Source organism: Schistocerca americana, chromosome 2 (genome assembly GCF_021461395.2).
Source record: "Schistocerca americana isolate TAMUIC-IGC-003095 chromosome 2, iqSchAmer2.1, whole genome shotgun sequence".
Lineage (NCBI taxonomy): Eukaryota > Metazoa > Arthropoda > Insecta > Orthoptera > Acrididae > Schistocerca > Schistocerca americana.
In genome coordinates, this window is record NC_060120.1 from 131,967,063 (window position 1) to 131,987,477 (window position 20,415).

The following is a 20,415-nucleotide window of genomic DNA, read 5'->3' on the forward strand; positions in this document are numbered from 1 at the left end:
CTGGAATACTCTCTTTCAAATTCTGAAGATGGTCAAACACAGGTAGGGAAAGGCTATTTACAATTTCTACAGAAACCAGGCGGTAGTTATAAGAGTCGAGGGGCATGAAAGGGAAGCAGTGGTTGAGAAGGGAGTGAGACAGGGTTGTAGCCGACCCCCTATGTTAGTCAATCTGTATATTGAGCAAGAAATAAAAACTTTTGAGGTTCGGCGATGACATTGTAATTCTGTCAGACACAGCAAAGGACCTGGAAGAGCTTTTGAACAGAATAGACAGAGGATAATGGAAGGTAGTCGAATTAAATCAGATGATGCTGAGAGGATTAGATTAGGAAATAAGACACTTAACCCTAGGACGCCCAAGCCTTTTTTTCTAACTTGGATGCCTAAGGGGGGGGGGTGTCAACGAGCCCGCAGGTATTAAATAAGTTTACCGACGAAAAATTACAACTTTCAAAATGGTTTATGTATTTTAACTAAGGCATCGGTTTATAAATGTCGTTAATTGTTATAAGTAATGGATTGAGTGAATAAAATATTGACATATTACAATACAAAATACAGATGTGTTCATATACAATAGACAACTCCTGAGTCCTCAACTTCAAGGCAAGACACACACTTCACAATTTTTTCTGAATGTGTGTTACACACATGTTTATGACACTGTCCACAATACTGTTTTGGTTTACTTAGATTGTTGTGCATCTGCTTCTTTGTTTTAGCTTCTCTTACACAAATATGGCACCGACCTTTCCCTGCAGAAGGCTAACGTGCTTCTATTGTCACTTCTTTGATTTTCTTTTGTAGAATAGTCAACATTGATTGAGCAATTTGGTTAGATAACCCTCTTGCATTGGCACTTCTTTCTTCTACCTGCAATTTCTCTAGTTCCATCCCAGCTTGCAGAAGATAAAAGTTTCCGTTTGTTGTGTTTCTTTTCATTCCATCTTGGATGTTGCTGGATAAATATGGTGGTTGCACTGATAGCACAAATGTCGATGAGAGAGTAAAATACAGATAGAGGCCATCTCCCTGTTCCCCTCTTGCAGGTGTACATACGCGCCATTTGATCAATGGTACCAATTCCACCTTTAGTGGAATTATAATATGCATTTATCTCGGTTTTATTCTTCTCTCCTCCAACAGTACCTTTATCTTGGTGCATTGTTGACATCATCACTAAGCTTTTACTTGCTTTCGCTTTTTCTGTGTAGGACACCAAAGTTACTGGAGGCCTACGTGTTGGGAACTGCACTAACTCTCTGCGAGTTTACAAGATAAATAACAGCTGACTGACATCAACAATCACTTCCTCTGAAAGTAAACCGATTGTTGTGAATATCAAGAATATCAACCAACAAGAAACTAACTTGCATTGATGTAGAGATGAGAAATACAAAATCCTACCAAGGGAAATTTTCTATAGCATGGAAGCCTAAGGGGGGGTTTGTTGGACCCATAATAAGTTTATTTTTTCTTTCAAAGCAGGAATTTTCTATAAAATATATTGACACTAACGTTTCATAAAATAGCCAACAAACAATAGCTCAAAGGAAATATATAGTATGAAATTTACTTGGGCAGAAGCAGGGGACATAAAAAAAATTGTGGGTTCAACGACCCCCCGCCCCCCCTTAGTCGACCTAGGGTTAAAGTAGTAAATGAGTTTTGCTATTTGGGGATCAAAATAACTCATGATGGTTGGAGTAGAGAGGATATAAAATACAGACTGGCAATGGCAAGGTAACCATTACAGAAGAAAAGAAATTTGTTAACATCAAGTATAGATATAAGACCAGGAAATCTTTTCTGAAAGTATTTGTATTGAGTGTAGCCATGTATGGAAGTGAAACACGGATGATAGTGTAGACAAGAAGAGAATAGAAGCTTTTGAAATGTGGTACTACAAAAGAATGCTGAAAATTAGATGGGTAGATCACATAACTAATGAGGTGGTTCTGAATAGAACTGGGGAGAAGAGCACATTGTGGCACAACTTGATTAGAAGAAGGGATCGGTTGGTAGGACACGTTCTCAGGCATCAACAGATCACCAATTTAGTACTGGTGGGACACAGGCTGGTACTTTCCAGGTAATTTACTGAAGTATTTAATTTATAAAGTGAGATGCTATCCATTGCATCGGGGGGGGGGGGGGCTTCAAGTATTCTGTCAATTCATCATAACAACTTGTGTTGGCCACCAGTCCGCAGTTTAGTGAAAGATTAATGACACAATAAACTATTTCATTATAATTTAATCATTGGTAGTTGGGCATCTATGTTCAACCTAGTACGTATAAAGTGTTCTGACTAGTTGCCAGTAACTATTTTACTCTTTTTATGAGGGTCGGAACTTAAATAGTGGCAACTATATAGTCACAACCAATACAAAAGAGTTACATGTTTGCACCTGTTACTATCCTTCATAGTAGTCACCAGCTTTGTGTAGAACCCGCTGATAGCGATGTGGAAGGCATCCTATACTGTTAGAAGAGCTTGTTCTGTTGATGGAGCAAATGGAGCGGTCTACTGCCTGCCGGATCTCTGGAACTGTTCTGAAGCAAATGCCATGAAGTGGTTCCTTCATGTTCGGAATCAAATCAAAGTCACAAGGACTCAAGTTCGGGGAGTATGGTGGATGGGACAGTACTTCCCAGTCCCAACAACCAAACAGATCAACCACAGCTTGCGCTGTATGCGCCCGTGCATTGTCTTGCAAAATGATGGGTGGGTTGCACAGAAAGTGTCGCCGCTTCTTTCCCAAAGCTGGTCACATGTGATGCTCCAAAAACAAACAGTAATATTGTGCATTGATGGTCTGCTGTGGAGGAACTTAATGCGTTAGGATAACACCATCACAGTTGTACACGAGAATCACCATAACTTAGACCGCTCCATTCGCGCCATGAACAGAATAGGCTCTGTTAATGATATACTATGCCTTCCACATTGCTAGCAATGCGTTCTACACAATGCTGGTGACTACTTTGAAGGTCAGTAACAGGTGCAAACACACAACTCTTTTGTATCGGTTGTGAATAAATAGGCCACCATTTAAGTTCCAACCCTCGTATATTAAAAGTAAAGCATCTGAACCTTAGGAAAGAAGTAGCCTACCTTTAGACTAACAGAGTGCCACAGATTTACAAGGTTAAGCAACTCAGTAGGTGCATCCACAGGAATTTTGCAATGGTATGTGCAAATAAATAAGTAAGTCACTAACATTCCTAAATTTAGAACAAATAGACCAGAAGATTAATAAACGTAATTTCAGAATTATTGAGGTTTTCGCCTATTTCAAAAATCAGCTCTTTAAACCAGATTGTGTTTGATGGTGGACACTTACTGTTTCTCTAGCACTATTCCCAAAGAGGAAATCCTGAACCAACTGTGATCGGAGTAGAAGAAAGAGAAAATAATACAATTATTTTCTTTCTTATTAAGAATATCCCAATATCTTTTAGCGGACATGAAAATGGAGTGTGTCCATCCTTCGCCTTTATGATGGCTCGAACTCCAGACTCTTTCAATGAGTTAGTGAGGTATCTGTAGAGGAAAGGCAGCACATTCTTCCTGATTAGCTGGAACCAGGGAAGTTCTGATGCTGAACACTGGAGTATGGAGTGTAGTAGACTTTCTAATTCTTTTTTTTTTTTTTTTTTTTTTTTTTTTTTTAATTTAGGTAGTGATTCTGGGCAGCCCAGTCCATTGTCCACAAACCACTGCCTTACAGAGGCTCTTTTATGACAGAGTGCACTGACATGATGATACAAAAAAATCACCATCTCCAAACTGTTTGTGTATTGTACTCAGTACACAATGCTGCAAAATATAAAACTGCCCTTCTGCATGTAAAATTTAAGTGCAATAAGGGGAATCACACCCTAACCACAAAAATTACCCCAACTCCTCAATACTCACTTGTTGGTCCTATACTTTACGGCACGAAACATTCTCCCGACATTTGCCAAAACCACAAACCCAAACCCTCCCATTGGATTAAATTACTGATTTTCAGTCATACACTGTCCAGCTGCTCCACTCTTTAAAAAACCTAAAGCACTGCTTAGCACTGACCACTGAAATATGTGGCTTACAAGGAGGTGCTTGACCACTGTGCCCCCATTCTTTTTCATTCTCCATGCACAGCACCATGCAAGCTGGGCTGCTGGTAGCATTTTGGAACTCATGAGCCATTCCTTCCACTGATTTCACGGAATTTTTAACAAACATCCTTCGCAATGCTCTACAGTTCCTGTCCATCAATACCTGACATCTACCTGGCCTTTGTTGTGCTATGGGTGTTCCTTCCCATATCCACTTTACAGTCACATCAGCAAAAGTCAACTTGGGTAGCTTTAGAAGGGTTGAATACTCAGGTCACATCCAATGACTAGTCCACATTCGAAGTCCTGACCTCTCCCAAGTAATTCATTCTGCTATTACTGCTTCTCTCTACTGAAAACACAATACTCCTAACCGCCTTTTATACCGGCAGGCCTCTCATGGCGTCTAGTGGTTAATTAGTTGTATCAATAGAAAAAAATATTGGTTTTGTCATGTTGGTACCAGAGTACTATAACATAAATTCCCACTTGGGCCGTAAAATAGTTTTGTTTTTGCGGCTTTTAAATATAGCCACTTTGTTTTTTGCTCAAATGGATCAACTGGAATAGCCACTCTGTACTGATCTTTGTTGGGAACATTTTACTGACAGAGAAAATTTGACGCAGACAAAATTTATTCAACAATGGAGGTAGTTTAAATGGAACTTTATACTGATTTTTAACGGTCAAAATCCTAACAATGTTTCATTTCGGGACATAATTGTATTAAATACAACTCATATGAATGGCGTACCAAAATCAGAACTACATATTAAAACACTAAGGATGTGCACAGTATAGTATTGGAAAGCAGACAATTTTAGGCCTGGACTTTCAGATGAGACAATGTGGTGTATTTCACATGCCTTGCGAACTGCTCGCCAGATGTTGGATGGAAGAAAAATACTTTCTGCTTGTTTTAAAAGGAATCCCACTGATTTAGTGCACCAGTTTTTTATGGTGCACACCATATTCGTTCATAACATTATGACAAGACTAAAACTGGAATTAAATCAATGGATGAAAAGTGTAGGTCTACGGCTCAAAACATGCAGTCGACATCACACGAAGGTTGGTGGCATACACAATCTTTAAAGTGCATTACAGGCAAAACAAACATTATAACCTCAAGTAACATGCGTTTTGCTATACTCAAGGGACTTAAGAAGTCACACAGCACCACAAGAAAAACATAACATTCATTCAAGAAATACTTGAACTACTGATTCCACAACAAGGACATCTGATCTTATGTGAACATTACCTTTTAAACTGGATTATATTTTTCTAGTTATTCCTTCAGCAAAGAAGATGATGAAAATATTCCACAACTCTTATCAAGAACTTAGGTTCCTTTCCGAGTATGCCGATCCAATAGCTCCATACTTCATCACACACAACCGCTCACAAGACGAAAGATCCATACCCAAAAACTGGAAATTTTCACAGGTTATATCAATACTGAAGAAAGGAAATAGGAGTAATCCACTAGATTGCAAGTCGCTGTCATTAACATCAATATGCAGCAGGATTTCGGAACATATACTGTGTTCGAACATAATGAATTACCTTAAAGAGAATGGTCTATTGACATAACAGTCAAACCAGATTTAGGAAACGACATTCTTACGAAAAAACGACCTCTTTACTCACAGATGTCACGGACTGTGCAGCCCCTCCCACCGGAGGTTTGAGTCCTCCCTCAGGAGGGTGTGTGTGTGTGTGTGTGTGTGTGTGTGTGTGTGTGTGGTTGGTCTTGGCATAAGTTAGTTTAAGTAGTGTGTAAGTCTAGGGACATCCCCCCCCCCACACACACACACACACACACACACACACACACACACACACACACACACACACACACAAACGATGAGTGCTATCGTGACTGGATTTCAAAGTGATTCTAGATTTCCACAAGAGTTTTGACACTGTAGCTCGTACGCTGCTTGTAATCAAATTGTGTGCTTAGGAACATCGTCTCAGTTAAGCAGCTGGCTTCATGATTTCCTGTCACATTGGTCACAGCTTGGAGTAACTGACGGAAAATAATCAAGTAAAACAGAAGTGATTGCTGGTGTTCCCCAAGGTAGTGTTATAGGCCCTCTGCTATTCCTTAGCCTATATAAATGATTTAAGAGACAACCTGATATGGAGATAATGATGTCATTCATCGTCTAGTAAAAATCATCAAAAGATCAAAACCAATCACACAACAACTGAGATACCTGTATGGTGTGAAAGTTGGCAATTGACTCTAAATTATGAAATGTGTGAGGTCATCCACATGACTGCTGAAAGGAATCTGTTTATCTTTGGTTACAAGACAAATCAATCAAATCTGAAGGCTGTACATTCAACTAAATACCTAGGAATTACAATTACAAACAAAAAAACTGGAAAGCACACAGAGAAAATGATGTGGGGAAGGCGAACCAACGACTGTGTATTAAGGCCAGAACACTTAGAAGATGCAATAGATCTGCTAAAGAGACTGCCTACACTACACTTTTCTGTCCTCTTGTGGAGTATTGCTGCGCAGTGTGGGATCCTTACTAGATGGGATTAACTAATTATACTGAGGAAGTTCAAAGAAGAGCAGCACATTTTGTATTAATGAGGAATAGGGGAGAGAGTGTCATGGACATGATACGGGATTTTGGGTGGAAATCATTAAAACACAAGTGTTTTTCATCGCGGCAGTATCTTCTCACGAAATTTCAATTACAAACTTTCTCCTCTGAATGCAAAAATATTCTGTTAACGCAGACCTACAAAGGGACAAGCTATCATCATAATAAAATAATGAAAATCGGAGCTCGCACAGAAAAATATAGCATTCTGTTTTTTCTGCATACTTTTGAAGAGTGGAATAATGGAGAATTAGTGTGAAGGTCATTCAATGAACCGTCTGCCAGGCACGTGAGTGTGATTTGCAGAGCAGCAATGTAGATGCAACAATTTTCTACATTCAAATTCAATATGGATTTGGGCAGTGAACATGACATCAACATTTTCAAGGCAGGAAATGGACTGACTCATCTATTAAATATTATTAAATCTACAAATAAAGGAACCCTTTGTAAATTTAAAGGCTATGTTACTGCCATAGAAAGATATATATCCAAAAACCAAACAAATGATACCAACCTCCTTGAATTTTGCACTAAGTACAGCTTCCAGTTTTTCCATAATTGCGTCAAGATATTGTGTTAAAATATTTTTGGGACAGTCTTCACTAAAATTGACAAGCGCAGCACCTGGAACACAAGATACAAAGATACTTTAATTGTGATTTGTAAGTACACATACAGTACATTAATTCTGAACAATGTGATACCTTATTACCCCCTTAATATACTGATTTTTAACTAATTATGTTCCAAAAATAGTATTTTTTTTATTAATGAAGAACTTTTGATACACGAAAAGCTAAGTTCAAAATGATGAGTTAAAAACTGTTGAAGATCAACGTTCATAAAATACTGAGTATACTCTTGCACTAGACTGACTGCTGTATCCTGAAACAATTGAGCATGCCAAACTACACACTATTAGATAGTCACACGAAGGGCAGTTTATGAGAACTGGTCCTCTGGAGAATGAGCATGAGACTGATTTGATGTGGACATTATTGTTACACTAGATCCATTCCTTTTATATTACCTGTGCTTACATTGATGCAATCATTTTTGTCACTAGAAAGACTCCCCGTTTGCATCTGCTCTACTTCATTCTCCTTATCACGGGCATGCATGAATGCATTTCCAATTTTTTTTTTCATATGATTTTTGTTTATTGTATTTCTTGTTAGACTATGTCAATGGCTGTGTCACAAAGTCACCTAGGTAAACCGCTGCTTGAACCACAAAACCAAACCAAGGAAGGAGTTTGGTGGTGGCAGTATAGGGTCAGTATTATTCACCTGGAATTATATGGGACTTGGGGTAGGTACCGAATACACCACAACGGCTGTAGACCTTGTTAACATTATAGCAGACCACCTAAATCCGCTCATGCTTGATGGCACCTTCCAGCAGGATAACCGTTAGTGGGACAAGGCCAGAATCACACTACAATTGTTTGATTAGCACGATAGTGAACTCAAGTTCATGTCTTGTCCACCAAATTTGTCTGCTCCAAACCCAATGGAACAAAATCAGGCAACAGCTCTGCACACACACCAGCAACATGTAATTTATGAGAGTTGTGTGATCTGCGCTTACGCATCTGGTTCAACATACCACCAGAAACCTACTAAAGACATGTTGAATTTACACCACACGGAACCGCTGCTGTATAGTGATCCAAATTTAGAAAAACATACTATTCAGCTATATAATTTACTGTCTATAAAACTTTAATCTCACCCAAAACAAATGACTAGTCGTACAGATGACCATACTTTTAACTTCCTATCACAAGATTCAGGGAACACACATACAAAAATAATATGGCCCTAGGTTGCCACCTGTTGAAAGAAAGGCATACCATGCTTCCGATTAACAGAGGAGTGCATACCCTCCACGTTGAACGTAAAGGGCATGATCTGGAAATTCTGGAAAGGAGACAGAACTATATGTACCAATCATTTGAAAAGCTTGCAATTCTGGATGAACACCTTGTGCTCCAATCACCAATGGTTTTTTGATATTTTTATCAGCTTATTGGCTATGTCACTTTTGATACGCCACAGTCCCTGTCTACCTACCTTGATTCTTTTCCTTATTTTATGTATTTTAAAATTGACCACTTCAGCATATATAAAATGTTACCACTGTCAGATTCTATGAGATACGGCTTTATTCTAGCTGTCTTAATATGTCAATTCTGTTAATCACTTCACAATACATACAAGAAGCATTTAATATGTAATGCAATGCATTTTTATAGGCCAATTACAGTTGAAAAAATGCAGAATATGTTTTGGAATTATCATAGAATATTCCCACTTCAACCTCTATAGTTTCACAGAGTTCCAATAGTTGACTGCACTATACATAGCCGTCAAAATGGTGTCTGTAACGGAGATGCTTTCCAAGCAGGTAGTTGTTCTTGAGTTTCTTTTGGTGGAAAACACACAGAGCATCACAGATATTCAAGCGTGTTTGCAGACCGTCTATGGAGATCTGTCAGGTGAAGCATCTGTCATTATCGCAACAAGGTCACGCAAACCTGTGCAAACTCCTGGATGCCAGTGGGCTGAACACAGCTGTGCCACACTCAGGAAATTAGGAGCTCAAAAAATTTCATTGACTGTTCTTCCTCATCCACCCTACAGCCTGGATTTTGCATCTTATAATGAAAAATTGGGTTTTTGTAGCCAAAAGAATGGTGAATAATGCAGCATTTTGGAATCCTGAACAAAACCAACACACTTTCTGAGGGGGTGGGGGTGGAGGTGGGGAGATATACAGTGTGTCCCATTTATCTTGACCACCCTAAATAACTGTTTGCCCATATGCAAATCACAAATTGTTTCAAGCCTTCAGGGGGACATCAATCAGCATGATTGCCTTCATTGTAGCTTTGTTTTTCTACAAAGATGAGAACAGTGATATGACTCTTAAATGGCACCCTGTATTTTTTATTCGATAATTCATTTCCTCTCCTAAAGACCTATTCAAAAATGCGTCACAGTGTACCATTCACAGAAACACAGCATTATTAATTACATAACACAACATTGATGTTGACGCTCCCAGCACTTGGTGGAGGTACTCCGGGTAATGGAATACATACATGTGCTGATGTTGACAGAGGACAGGTGTAAACATAAGTAGAATGCACACCTATCATTCCATCAATCATCGTCTGTTGAAGAGTTGTGTGAGAAGAACGTACACCAAGGAAGAGAAGGTAGAAATGCTACTCATCTATGGGGAATGTAAGTTAGCAGAACAGTAATTGCAATACTATTTTCTTATGTACGGGTACATTTAGAACAGTAGTTTAGTCTTTTTAAATACTGTTGTGTAGAGTAGGCATACAGTAAAGGCTGTCCTTCCTAAAAACTGCATCGACACAATGTTTCTTTTATTATTGTTGTTGCTGAAGGTTGGCGAAATGCTACGCAAGCAGCAGAACTGTACAGAGAGTGATATCCTGACAAGAACTCACCTGCCTGACGGATGTTTTCTCATTTTGTTGTGACGCTTCAGGAAACGGGAAAATTCAACCCATGATAACGCAATTGTCGTAGCACTTGCACAGACAAAGCTGCTGAAGTTACTGTTCTTGCTTCCGTTGCTATGAACCCACATGTGAGCACACGGCAGCTTGAACATGAGATTGGCATTCCTAAAACCAGTGTACATCACATTCTTACATGTCACCGGTTCCATCCTTAACATGTACACCGACATCAAGAATTGCATGGGAATGATTTCCACAATCTTATACAGTTCTGTCAGTGGGCACCCCAGCAAATCCTCGCCATTCCGAACTACTTCTCCAATGTTCTATTTACCAATGAATGTCCCTTCTCAAACAAAAGACAGGTAGATACAAAGAACAAGCATTATTGGTCCAGCAACAACCCACAACGGCTTAGACAGGTGGAACATATGAGTCAATAGAGAGTTCATGTCTGGTGTGGGATGCTTGGTACTACAATTATTGGCCCTTATTTCATCAATGGTAGTCTAAACGGCACAGCTTATGCCAACTTCCTCGGATGAATTCTTCCTCCTCTTTTGGATGAAGTGCCGCTAAGAACCAGAACACTTATGTGGTATTAACATGATGAATGTCCAGCACATAATGCCCTGTGTGCATGTCATGTTCTGAACTGAAGGTATCCTGCCAGATGGATTGGTTGAGGAGGAACAGTTACTTGGCCTGCTATGTCTCCTGATTCAAATCCTCTGGATTTTTTTCTTTGGCGATGCATTAAAGACGTCTATCGCGATATTCCAACAACTCCACAGGGCATGCAGGAACGTACTGTGCTTACTTGTAATTCTCTTCAGCAGGCAACACTGTAAGCAGTAAATAGTTCTTTAATTCAACGAGTGCACCAGTGTATCGGTGTCCAGGGTCACCACTATGAGCACCTTTGGATATTCTACTCCTGGGTAATCGTACAGGAGAGTCAAAGTCAATTTTGTGTAATGTTTTTACTTTGTGTTATGTTTTTACTTGTTTTCTGACAACTCCAAGTGGACAAGTTTGTCATCCCAGGCTCAAAGTCAATGTTGTGTTATGTAATCCATAATGTTGTGTTTCAGTGAATGGTACACTGTGATACATTTTTGAATAGGTCTTTAGCAAAGGGAATGAATTACCGAATAAAAAATACAGGGTGCCATAAAAAAAAAGGTCATACCACTGTTCATATCTTTGTAAAAAGCAAAGCTATAACAAAGGCAATCGTGCTGATTTATGTCCCCTTATGGCTACAGAACATTTGCTTGAGAAATTTTGTAATTTGCATTGGACAAACAGTTATTTACGGTGGTCAAGATAAACGAAAATCACTCGGTTGTTAGCTGATGACATTTTATTAAAAGACCTATTCAGTATTTGTGCAGCACTGTTCTTACACCAAATAAAATCAATAGTTTTTGGAAAAATCTTATGTTAGTTGTAAATAGTAACCAACAGTGAATAATAATGAAAATTTTTTAAATGGAAATGCTTATTAACCTGCATGTGCTTGCACGCGTGGGTTTTCATTGTCTTCCAGAACCATCAGAAGACCTGGTACAACTTTGTCATGGAATTTCTTCTCAAAAGTTGGAGCAAAATCAGTTGACATTTGCCCAATTGCATTACATGCAGCATAACGTACTCTTGGGTGCTGGAAAAAAGGAATGAAAAAATTAGTACTTGAAGAGTTATTACATACAGGTACCAAACAAATAAAAAACTTAAAATGAAAACTTCAATAAAATCTTAATAGAAAACCCACTTCCCCAATAAATGCATGATAGCAGACCAACAGCTAGGGGTCAAACATAATTTCCTGATAAATCTCCCCCTCAAATCACCTCACAGCAAGTCAACCACTGGTTAGGATGATAATATTTCACTTTTCTGTCCATCTGTTGCAATCTCACAGTTTAATAAGTAGTAATGTCTTTTTTCACTTTCATATTAAAGAACAGATGGATGGGACACTTCTCAAATCAGTGGGAGACAAGGCCATACCACTCTAAACAGGACTATTAAAAGAAATTTGTTCAGTGCAAACGACAATGAGGTTGGTGATGGCTTCACACTGTACTTAAATACTTAACACTCTGATAGGAAAAGGAAATGTATATTCCTGAGGAGAACCTTAGATGGAATCATTTACTGTGCAAATAATTTCATTTCCATTCACAATTTAAAAAAACGATCACCCTTCGAACATCAATCTTCCTGGTTTTGGGTTTTGGTTTATGGCCGTACAAAAGCATCTCTGGACATTAGTAAACTGTCAAAAAACACACACTTCATAGATCTTATATGCAGTATAACAGTCAATTTAACAAAGAATTTTTAGGAACAGGGAGTTGCTTGTTCTGGTTCAACATTCACACTTCCTCAACAGAATATCTAAAATAACACTCTCACTATGATGAGCACTTCAAAGCTTGCTCCTTTACAACCCCTGGACCCTTTTTCACGCATATTTCTCTGCTGAATAATACTATTCCATATTGTACTGACAGCCACCAATGGATATCAGCCTCTGTATCACCCTCTCATCATCAAAATTTATTTCACAGGGCTGTTGCTCTATCTTGCAGAAAGTAGTTCGATATTAGTTGTTCACTCTAAGAATTCACAGCACCGTGGCTGATGGGTGTATCTGTTTCAACAGAAGTTATAAAAAGGTTTAGGATTGGACCAATATTCACCTGTTCCTTTAGTTACTAACCTTAAGCTTTCAATATAGTGCCCAAAGAGTAGTTTCATCAAATATATCAACAAATTTAAACAATTTCAAATTCAATTACATAAAGTACTTCTGTGATCTCTAGCTGTGTGTGTTAAGTCTGTTTTTGTTTACAAGTACACTGACACTGTTGCCTGTTGACTGCAATAGCTGTGCTATAAAAGCTATTTGCACTGACTGAGGCCACTTCTACTGAGACAGTTATTTCATCAGCGTTGACTAAGATAGCGAACAATTTAATACGTCAAACCAGATCAGTTTTTAAAACTAGGAACAAAGTTAAAATATTTGATTGGAAACAAATATAGTATTTTTCATTGACAAACTGCTAATAACTATAGAATAATTGTGTAATAACAGCACATACGTATTACATTCTCTTTATACAATTTATAGTACATGTTGATGTACAGTGTACCTATATCACTGCAAGAGTGATTGTTTCTTTAACTGACAGCTGATATCCCGAACATCATGTCCCAACAAAATTGGAGCTCTGCCTCTTTGGAAAGAACTGCGGCATTGCCATCTTAACAAGGAACTTCTAAACCAGGGGTTTGGGCACTGTGCTCTGGATGATTTGGCTCTCTGCAGGTGGTCCCATAGGTCTGCTGATCTGACACTTCACGATTCTCTCTCTCTCTTTTTTTTTAGTTGAAAGCCAATGTTTTTGAGTACCAGCTTTGCCAACAACACTGATTGAAATACAGAATTGTATCACTGCTGCCCTGGCGAACATTGGCACGGAGATGCTCAAATGTGTAAGGGCCGAATCTGACTGCCCCACAGATGTTTGTCATGTAACACAAGGAGCCCACAGAGCATTTATAATTATTTGTAATACTTTGTGAAATACATTTACCCAAACCCTGATGAATCATTTGTAAACATCCTGAATATGGAACACTAAACCTCCCAAACGAATGATACAGGAACTGAAATTCAGGGTAGCGAAGGAAAAGCTGAAATGCTTAACTCCACTTTCAAATGTTCTTTTACAAAGAAAAACCCAGGAAAATTGCCCCAATTTAATGCGTACCACTGAAAAGGTGAATGAAATAAGTGCCAATGGTGCTAAGAAAATGCTGAAATTGTTAGAAGTGAGCACAGCTCCAGAGCCCGATGGATTTCCTGTCGAAATATACTGAATCTGCAGCCAAGTTTCTTGATTTCCAAAAATCATTTGACTCAGTGCCAAACCTGCGCTTATTGTCAAAAGTACAATCACATGAGATACAAGTGAAATATGCGACTGGACTGAAGTCTTTTTGGTAGGGAGGATGCAGCATGTTATCTTGGATGTAGTCGTCGTTAGATGTAGAAGGGTCAATCCAAGTGGAGTGATCCAATCAAAATTAAGTTGGTTGCTTGACCATTTCTAATTTTTTTAAAATATATGATTACCCTATAATTGAGAACTTCAAAGCAGTTTTTTAAAAAAAAAAAAAAATTACCTTTCACCATTACTGAATGGCGGCCATTTTCATTTTGAAACACACAGCAGTTTTCCACTTGGATACATTAGCGATAATTTGAATTTCCCTGCACAGAGTTAAGTTACAAAATTGCAATTGACAGAACTGTTTTTTAAAACGTCTCCTCTACAACACTGCTTATTACCTAAAATACCCTAAATTCAAAAATAACAAGTCAAAATGACCTTCAAAATGTGGTATTGAAAATTTAGACAATCCACTTTTTAGACCCAAAAATAACATCCAAGGAATGGCTTATCAGTGTGTATTTTTTTCTTCAGTTACGTATCATAAGCTGCTAGCCGTATATGCAGCATAAACACTGACAAATGTTTCCTTGATTTTTACAAATTTCTGAAATTTGAAAAATCTTTATTTTTGTAAAGTTTGGGGCTAATTATCTCTGGTGGGACGGAATATTAAATTTTGATTTTTGTACACCTATGTGATAGCCAAGTACTGTAAAAATTTCAACACTGATATCAGGTGCCCAATGCTCATCAGGAAAAGAAGTATATCCTGGCAAAGAAAAGTAGATTTTGTATTTTGATGCAAATCTCAGTCCCACCAGACATATACATTAGAAAATATGAGAACTGTATCAATGATGCAGTCCAGAAATCAGCTACAGAGAAGCCAGGAAGCATTGCTTCAAGATTTGAAAAATGATAACAGTGTGAGCAGACCTCGAGGCACCCTGTGACAAACAGAGTTATTCACAAACAATGGAACGTGACAATATTATGAAAAGGATAGTTGCTACTCCCCATATAACGGAGATGCTGAGTCGCAGATAGGCACAACAAAAGGACTGCCACACAATTAGCTTTCAGCCAACAAGGCCTTAGTCTCACACACACACACACACACACACACACACACACACACACACAAGTGCGCAGGGGATGGTAAGGTGCTGCTGTAGGAGTGTGCAAGGACGAGGTGAGGAAAGGATAAGGCAGCTAGGTGCAGTGAGGAAGTTAGACGGAGGGAGGGCGACGGGGGCAGAAGACATGAAAAGTAGAAAGCCTGAGTGCACTGGTGGAATAGAGGGCTGTGTCGTGCTGGAATGAGAATAGGGAAGGGCATACATGGGTAAGGACAATGACTAACGAAGGTTGAGGTCAGGAGGGTTACGGGAACGTCGGATATATTGCAGGGAGAGTACCCAACTGCGCAATTCAGAAAAGCTGTTGTTGGTGTGGAGGATCTAGATGACACAGGCTGTGAAGCAGTCACTGAAATGAAGAATGTGAAAGATGCACCCTGTTCAGAAACTTTTCACCAAAGACAACAGAATATAGCTTAAATGTTGCTCGTACACACCATTACCAATCCAAGGACGAAACTTTAAATATATTGCAGAAAACAGTGTGCAACTCTGAAGTAGTTCGAGAGCAGCATTGCCAAATAGAGAGTTAACACTGCTGGCTCTCTGAATGATCTCAATAATTCTGTGGGGAAGTAGGTTATTCAGGGGCCTTGTTTCAAACTAGTTCTTCCAGTATTCTGTTAAATTCTTCTCATTTCTATCAACTCAACTTAAACCACTCATTTACTCTCTCTTTCTAGAATACTGTTTTTAAGCTCATATATTTCATGGAACTTTTATACAGGGCGATTCCATGTTGTTACAAACTGTCAGGGATGATGGAGAAGAGTAAATGTATCAATCTGAGGTAAGGGACCCAGAGTCCGGGTTATACGGAAGAATCATTCTGATTTCTCTAGCAGTGGAACATGTGTACCAGTACTGTTGGTGCTAAGACTGTAGGGTAGACAAATTTAAGAGGTGATAATATAGAAGAGAGAGAGAGAGAGAGAGAGAGAGAGAGAGAGAGAGAGAGAGAGAGAGAGAGAGAGAAGGTGAAGCCCCCATAGCTCTTAAGGTATGCGTTTCAGAGCCAATGCTTTACTACTTTTTTTTACTATCACCCCTGAAAATTTTCTACCTTACAATCTTAAAAACAACAGTACCCTTATCTATCTTCCACTATCAGAGGTATTAATGATTTTTGCTTATAACTTCTGACTGTTGTTCCAGGCCATGGACCACTGCCTTAAATTGATAAGTTCACCGTTCTCCATCATCTTTGAAAGTTTGTAATATCACCAAATCACACTATATATTCCTTCCAATTTTCAGCTATCCCTTTTTTGCTTAGTACCAGCTTACCATCTGCGTTCTTTGTATTCATACAGTTCCTTTTCTTTTCTTCCAAGGTCTCATATCTTCTAACAGGCAGCATTTATCTATCTATTCTCTAACTATACATTCTTTTACAACCTTGCACTTGTCATCCAGTCATAGCTACTAAGCCATTTTTCAATTTCTGTCCATCTCTTTAGAAATCTGCATCTCTTTCGCCTGCTCTTTTTATTTTTTTCTGATTTGTCAATTGAACTAAAAATATTTCTTGGGTAATTTAAGGATTGTTACTAGGCCTTGTGTTTTTTTTCCATAACCATTTTGCCTCCACTATTCAATGTCTCACAGCTACCCATTAATGTTCTCTCTTATTTTGTTTCACCTAATTCTGTCAATCTCTGCCTATTGTCTGCTTGGAAACACTCAATAACCTCAGCTGACCGAGGTTCAATCTCTACAATTTCTTCCATTTTAATCTGCAGTTCATAACCAATAAATTTTGTTCAGAGCACATATTGTCCTGGTGTAACGACGAGTGTTGACACGAAGATCAAGAACAATACAGCAGAGAGAGCTGTGAGACGATGTCAGCCAATAACACACTGACTAGGATGTCAGCAGGATAGGAGCGGCCTCTACATGAAGAGAATAAAAGCAACACGCCGCCTAGCCTCAGCCATACTAGAAGAGAGGTGTAGAGCTGCACTAGAAGAGCCACAGTGATATTAACAATAGCAGTGGCTTATAAACTTGTGTGATTAGCTTACATGGAAATTGTACATATCAAAGGACATTGATTATTTGCATGTCGCCAATTGCTTCCGACCCATCATGTAGAAACGAAAGTTAAGTATTGTCAATTTAATTACTGTAATAAACTCCATTAATATGATTTGCTTGTATGTTGTCGAGCTATCCGAGAAAACAGCTTCCTAGGCACCCTATAAGAGACGAGTGGGCAGGATCCCACATATATCTAGTTTTAAAATTCTCTTTCCATTATGCAGGGTGTTTCACAATTCCTATTGCAGGCTTCTAGGGCTTGTAGTGGGGACCTAAAGTGCGCGTCATTTACGACAGCGGCCGAGTTTAGGTTCGTTCTGCGCATCTGACGTCACAAAACACAGTCAGCCAATGAACAGAGAACGACGTTGCCACAGCTCGACTGCAGTGCAGAGCACGGACGAGTGTCTTCAGTTTTAGAGACGTTCATTCATAAATAGAGTAATTGAACAAAAGCAATGTCTTGATAGCAGACTTTCTTTTATAGAAAGTTTGGAAAAATCATTCTTTATACCAATTGCTTCATATTCTATTAATTAATTAAACCAAATAAGCAATAAGCCTCTTAATTCAGGCGATAGCAAGGAAAGGTGTTTGTATCATTCTCACTAACCGCTTTTTCGCAATAAAGAACAGCGGTAATTTTTAATTTCCTATTGTACTGCGACGAAACATGAGTAATTCATAGTCATACCAACAGTGTTTGTCGGTATTTTGCGTGATATTTTAAAGTCCTCCGGGAGATCTATTGAATGACGAGCTGCGGTAGCGTAATGGTTAAAGTGTATGGCTGCTAAGCAAAAGGTTCAGAGTTCAAACCTTGTTCGGTGCTTAATATTTTCTGTATTTAAAAACAATATCAAAGCGTCTTACTTCATGAATTTACTCGTTTGAATGTAATTTTCTGAAATTTCTAGTGGCAACTAAAATCGACCATACGGAAAGTATACGCTATGGACTTTTACCCCTGCAAACTCTTCAAAATTTCGTGCAATGGTTTACAACATCTAATGCTGCACAGTAACTGGGTTGAACATCGAAAAAAAATTGAGTCATTTATGGTGGGAAGGTATTAGTCAAGAAGATGTGTAAAAATCAAATTTTTGGGCCCAATAGTTTTTGTGAAATCGAATGACAAGTGTGTCAGAGCACATGTGTCTGCACGGGTGAACAGTGCGGGGAGCACGTCTGTGTAGCAGCGAAAGGATTAATGCAGCCGTGGTGGCTTTATTTCATAAACTGCGCGCTCCCCCCAAACGTAAGTTTGAAACTATACTATGGTGCCGCTTCTCTTGGCGCGTGCAACTGGCAACGCAGCACCGCCAAGATAAAAGAATTGAACTATAGTAGAGACAGTCTGATAAGGAACTCATGTCTGAAAATGTACCATTTGGATAGGAAATAAGTTCAAAGATCTGATCACTGTCACGCACAAGGGAACCAAATGATGAACATTTGTTACATTGTCCATGCAGTGGGCTTCTGTTAGAGCACACAGGTGAGTGCCCATTGTCTCCGCTGTGTGTGTATTGTGAAGCAGAAGATTAACAGTGATCTGAAACTTCAAACTTATTTTACATGCAAATGTTACATTTACTGACATGGGTCCTTTACGAAAACTTTGTAAGTCTCCCTCTGCAACCATTAGATGGGTATTATGCTTACAACACATTCTCCACTCTGCAAATAATGCCAGCCTCAACCTACGGCTACCTACTGTCCACACATCCTCCAGCTAACAGTTTCCACCTGGTCTATCCCAACTACTCTCCCCCACCCACTGTATGCTGCCCTCTGCTAATGTAGCCAGCCATCTTTCCCCTGCCCTGCTGCTCTCGTCCCCCCTCCCCCCAAGCTGCACCTAGCAGTCTCCCCATGTCTTCGTTCAGTCAATGCACGCTCTCCCAGACAGCACTATACCTATACCACCACCACCACCACCACCACCACCACCACCACCACCACCCGTACCCTGCTATGTCTCCCTCTTCCCTGCCTCATTCCAGACCGCCGCTCAACGTGACAGCTGCATTCCGATCCAAGCTGCAGGAAATGGCAGTCGTGTGTGCTTTACGTGTGCTTGCTTGTGTGAATGTGTGTGTTTTATCTTCTGAAGTTGGCTTTAGCCAAAAGCTAAATGTGTAACTGACTTTTCATTGTTCCTGTCAAACTCTGTGTGGCTTTACAGTGACTAGCAACCTATTCCTTTCCTTATTTTACTACTGCTATATTTAACTTCAACCTAACAGTTACACCTTTTTACTTCTTTAATGTACCTACCCAATTAACCCTCCAGCTGTGTGCACGAGTGCACTCAGCTTTTCCATACAATTCAAGAGGGCATGGATACAATTTCTAGGCTATTTATACACAGAAATTCACTGTTTTCCTATCAAATATTTTCTGTTGCTCTTTGACATCAGGAGTCGAATTTTATACATTCTCAAGCATCATGGACAATGGAAATCAACAAATTATGACCTGTCTGATTGCTTTTTAAAATATGCGCGAGATACCATGAAGTTGTAAGCAACAAACTGTTGCTAACAATTAACATCAATATTATGTAACTTACATCTAAGGAGCAAGAAAAATATGTCATTTTTCACTAAACAACAATCATCAAATTGCATCATCAAATGTATTATACTGCTTCATTTGCTGTACAACTAATGTTACTATTTGCAAATACTGGATGTCACTTGAAAATGGACACTATCATCTGAAACCACGAATGACACAGTAATGCAGTTATGTTGAAATTATTTCCTCAAATATTACTCAGCTGTGAAACCTCAACAGCAGAAAAGATCGCAACATTCTTCGTTTGTGTAGTCATATTACGCATAGTTGCTTTACAATACCTGAAAGTATTTTACAAGAAAATGTGTGTTTTTCTCACCAGATGCATGTTGCTTTCTTGAAGTAAGCATCACCAGTGGTTTGTAATTAAAGATATTTATAATCTGATTTGTTTTCTAGATAAAAAAATAGTCCATTGATAAATTGTTGGTTTT

General features: G+C 38.9%; 1 protein-coding gene across 1 annotated transcript in view; it reads right to left on the reverse strand.

The window, feature by feature from the left end:
- Positions 1-20,415, reverse strand: part of LOC124589517 (importin-5) — a 169,004-nt gene that overhangs the window by 79,608 nt on the left and 68,981 nt on the right. The window contains exons 10-11 of the mRNA XM_047131559.1: positions 11,755-11,908; positions 7,258-7,367 (exon numbers count right to left, since the gene is read on the reverse strand). Of these exons, the coding sequence (XP_046987515.1) occupies positions 7,258-7,367; positions 11,755-11,908 (264 nt within the window). The remainder of the gene's footprint in view (positions 1-7,257; positions 7,368-11,754; positions 11,909-20,415) is intronic.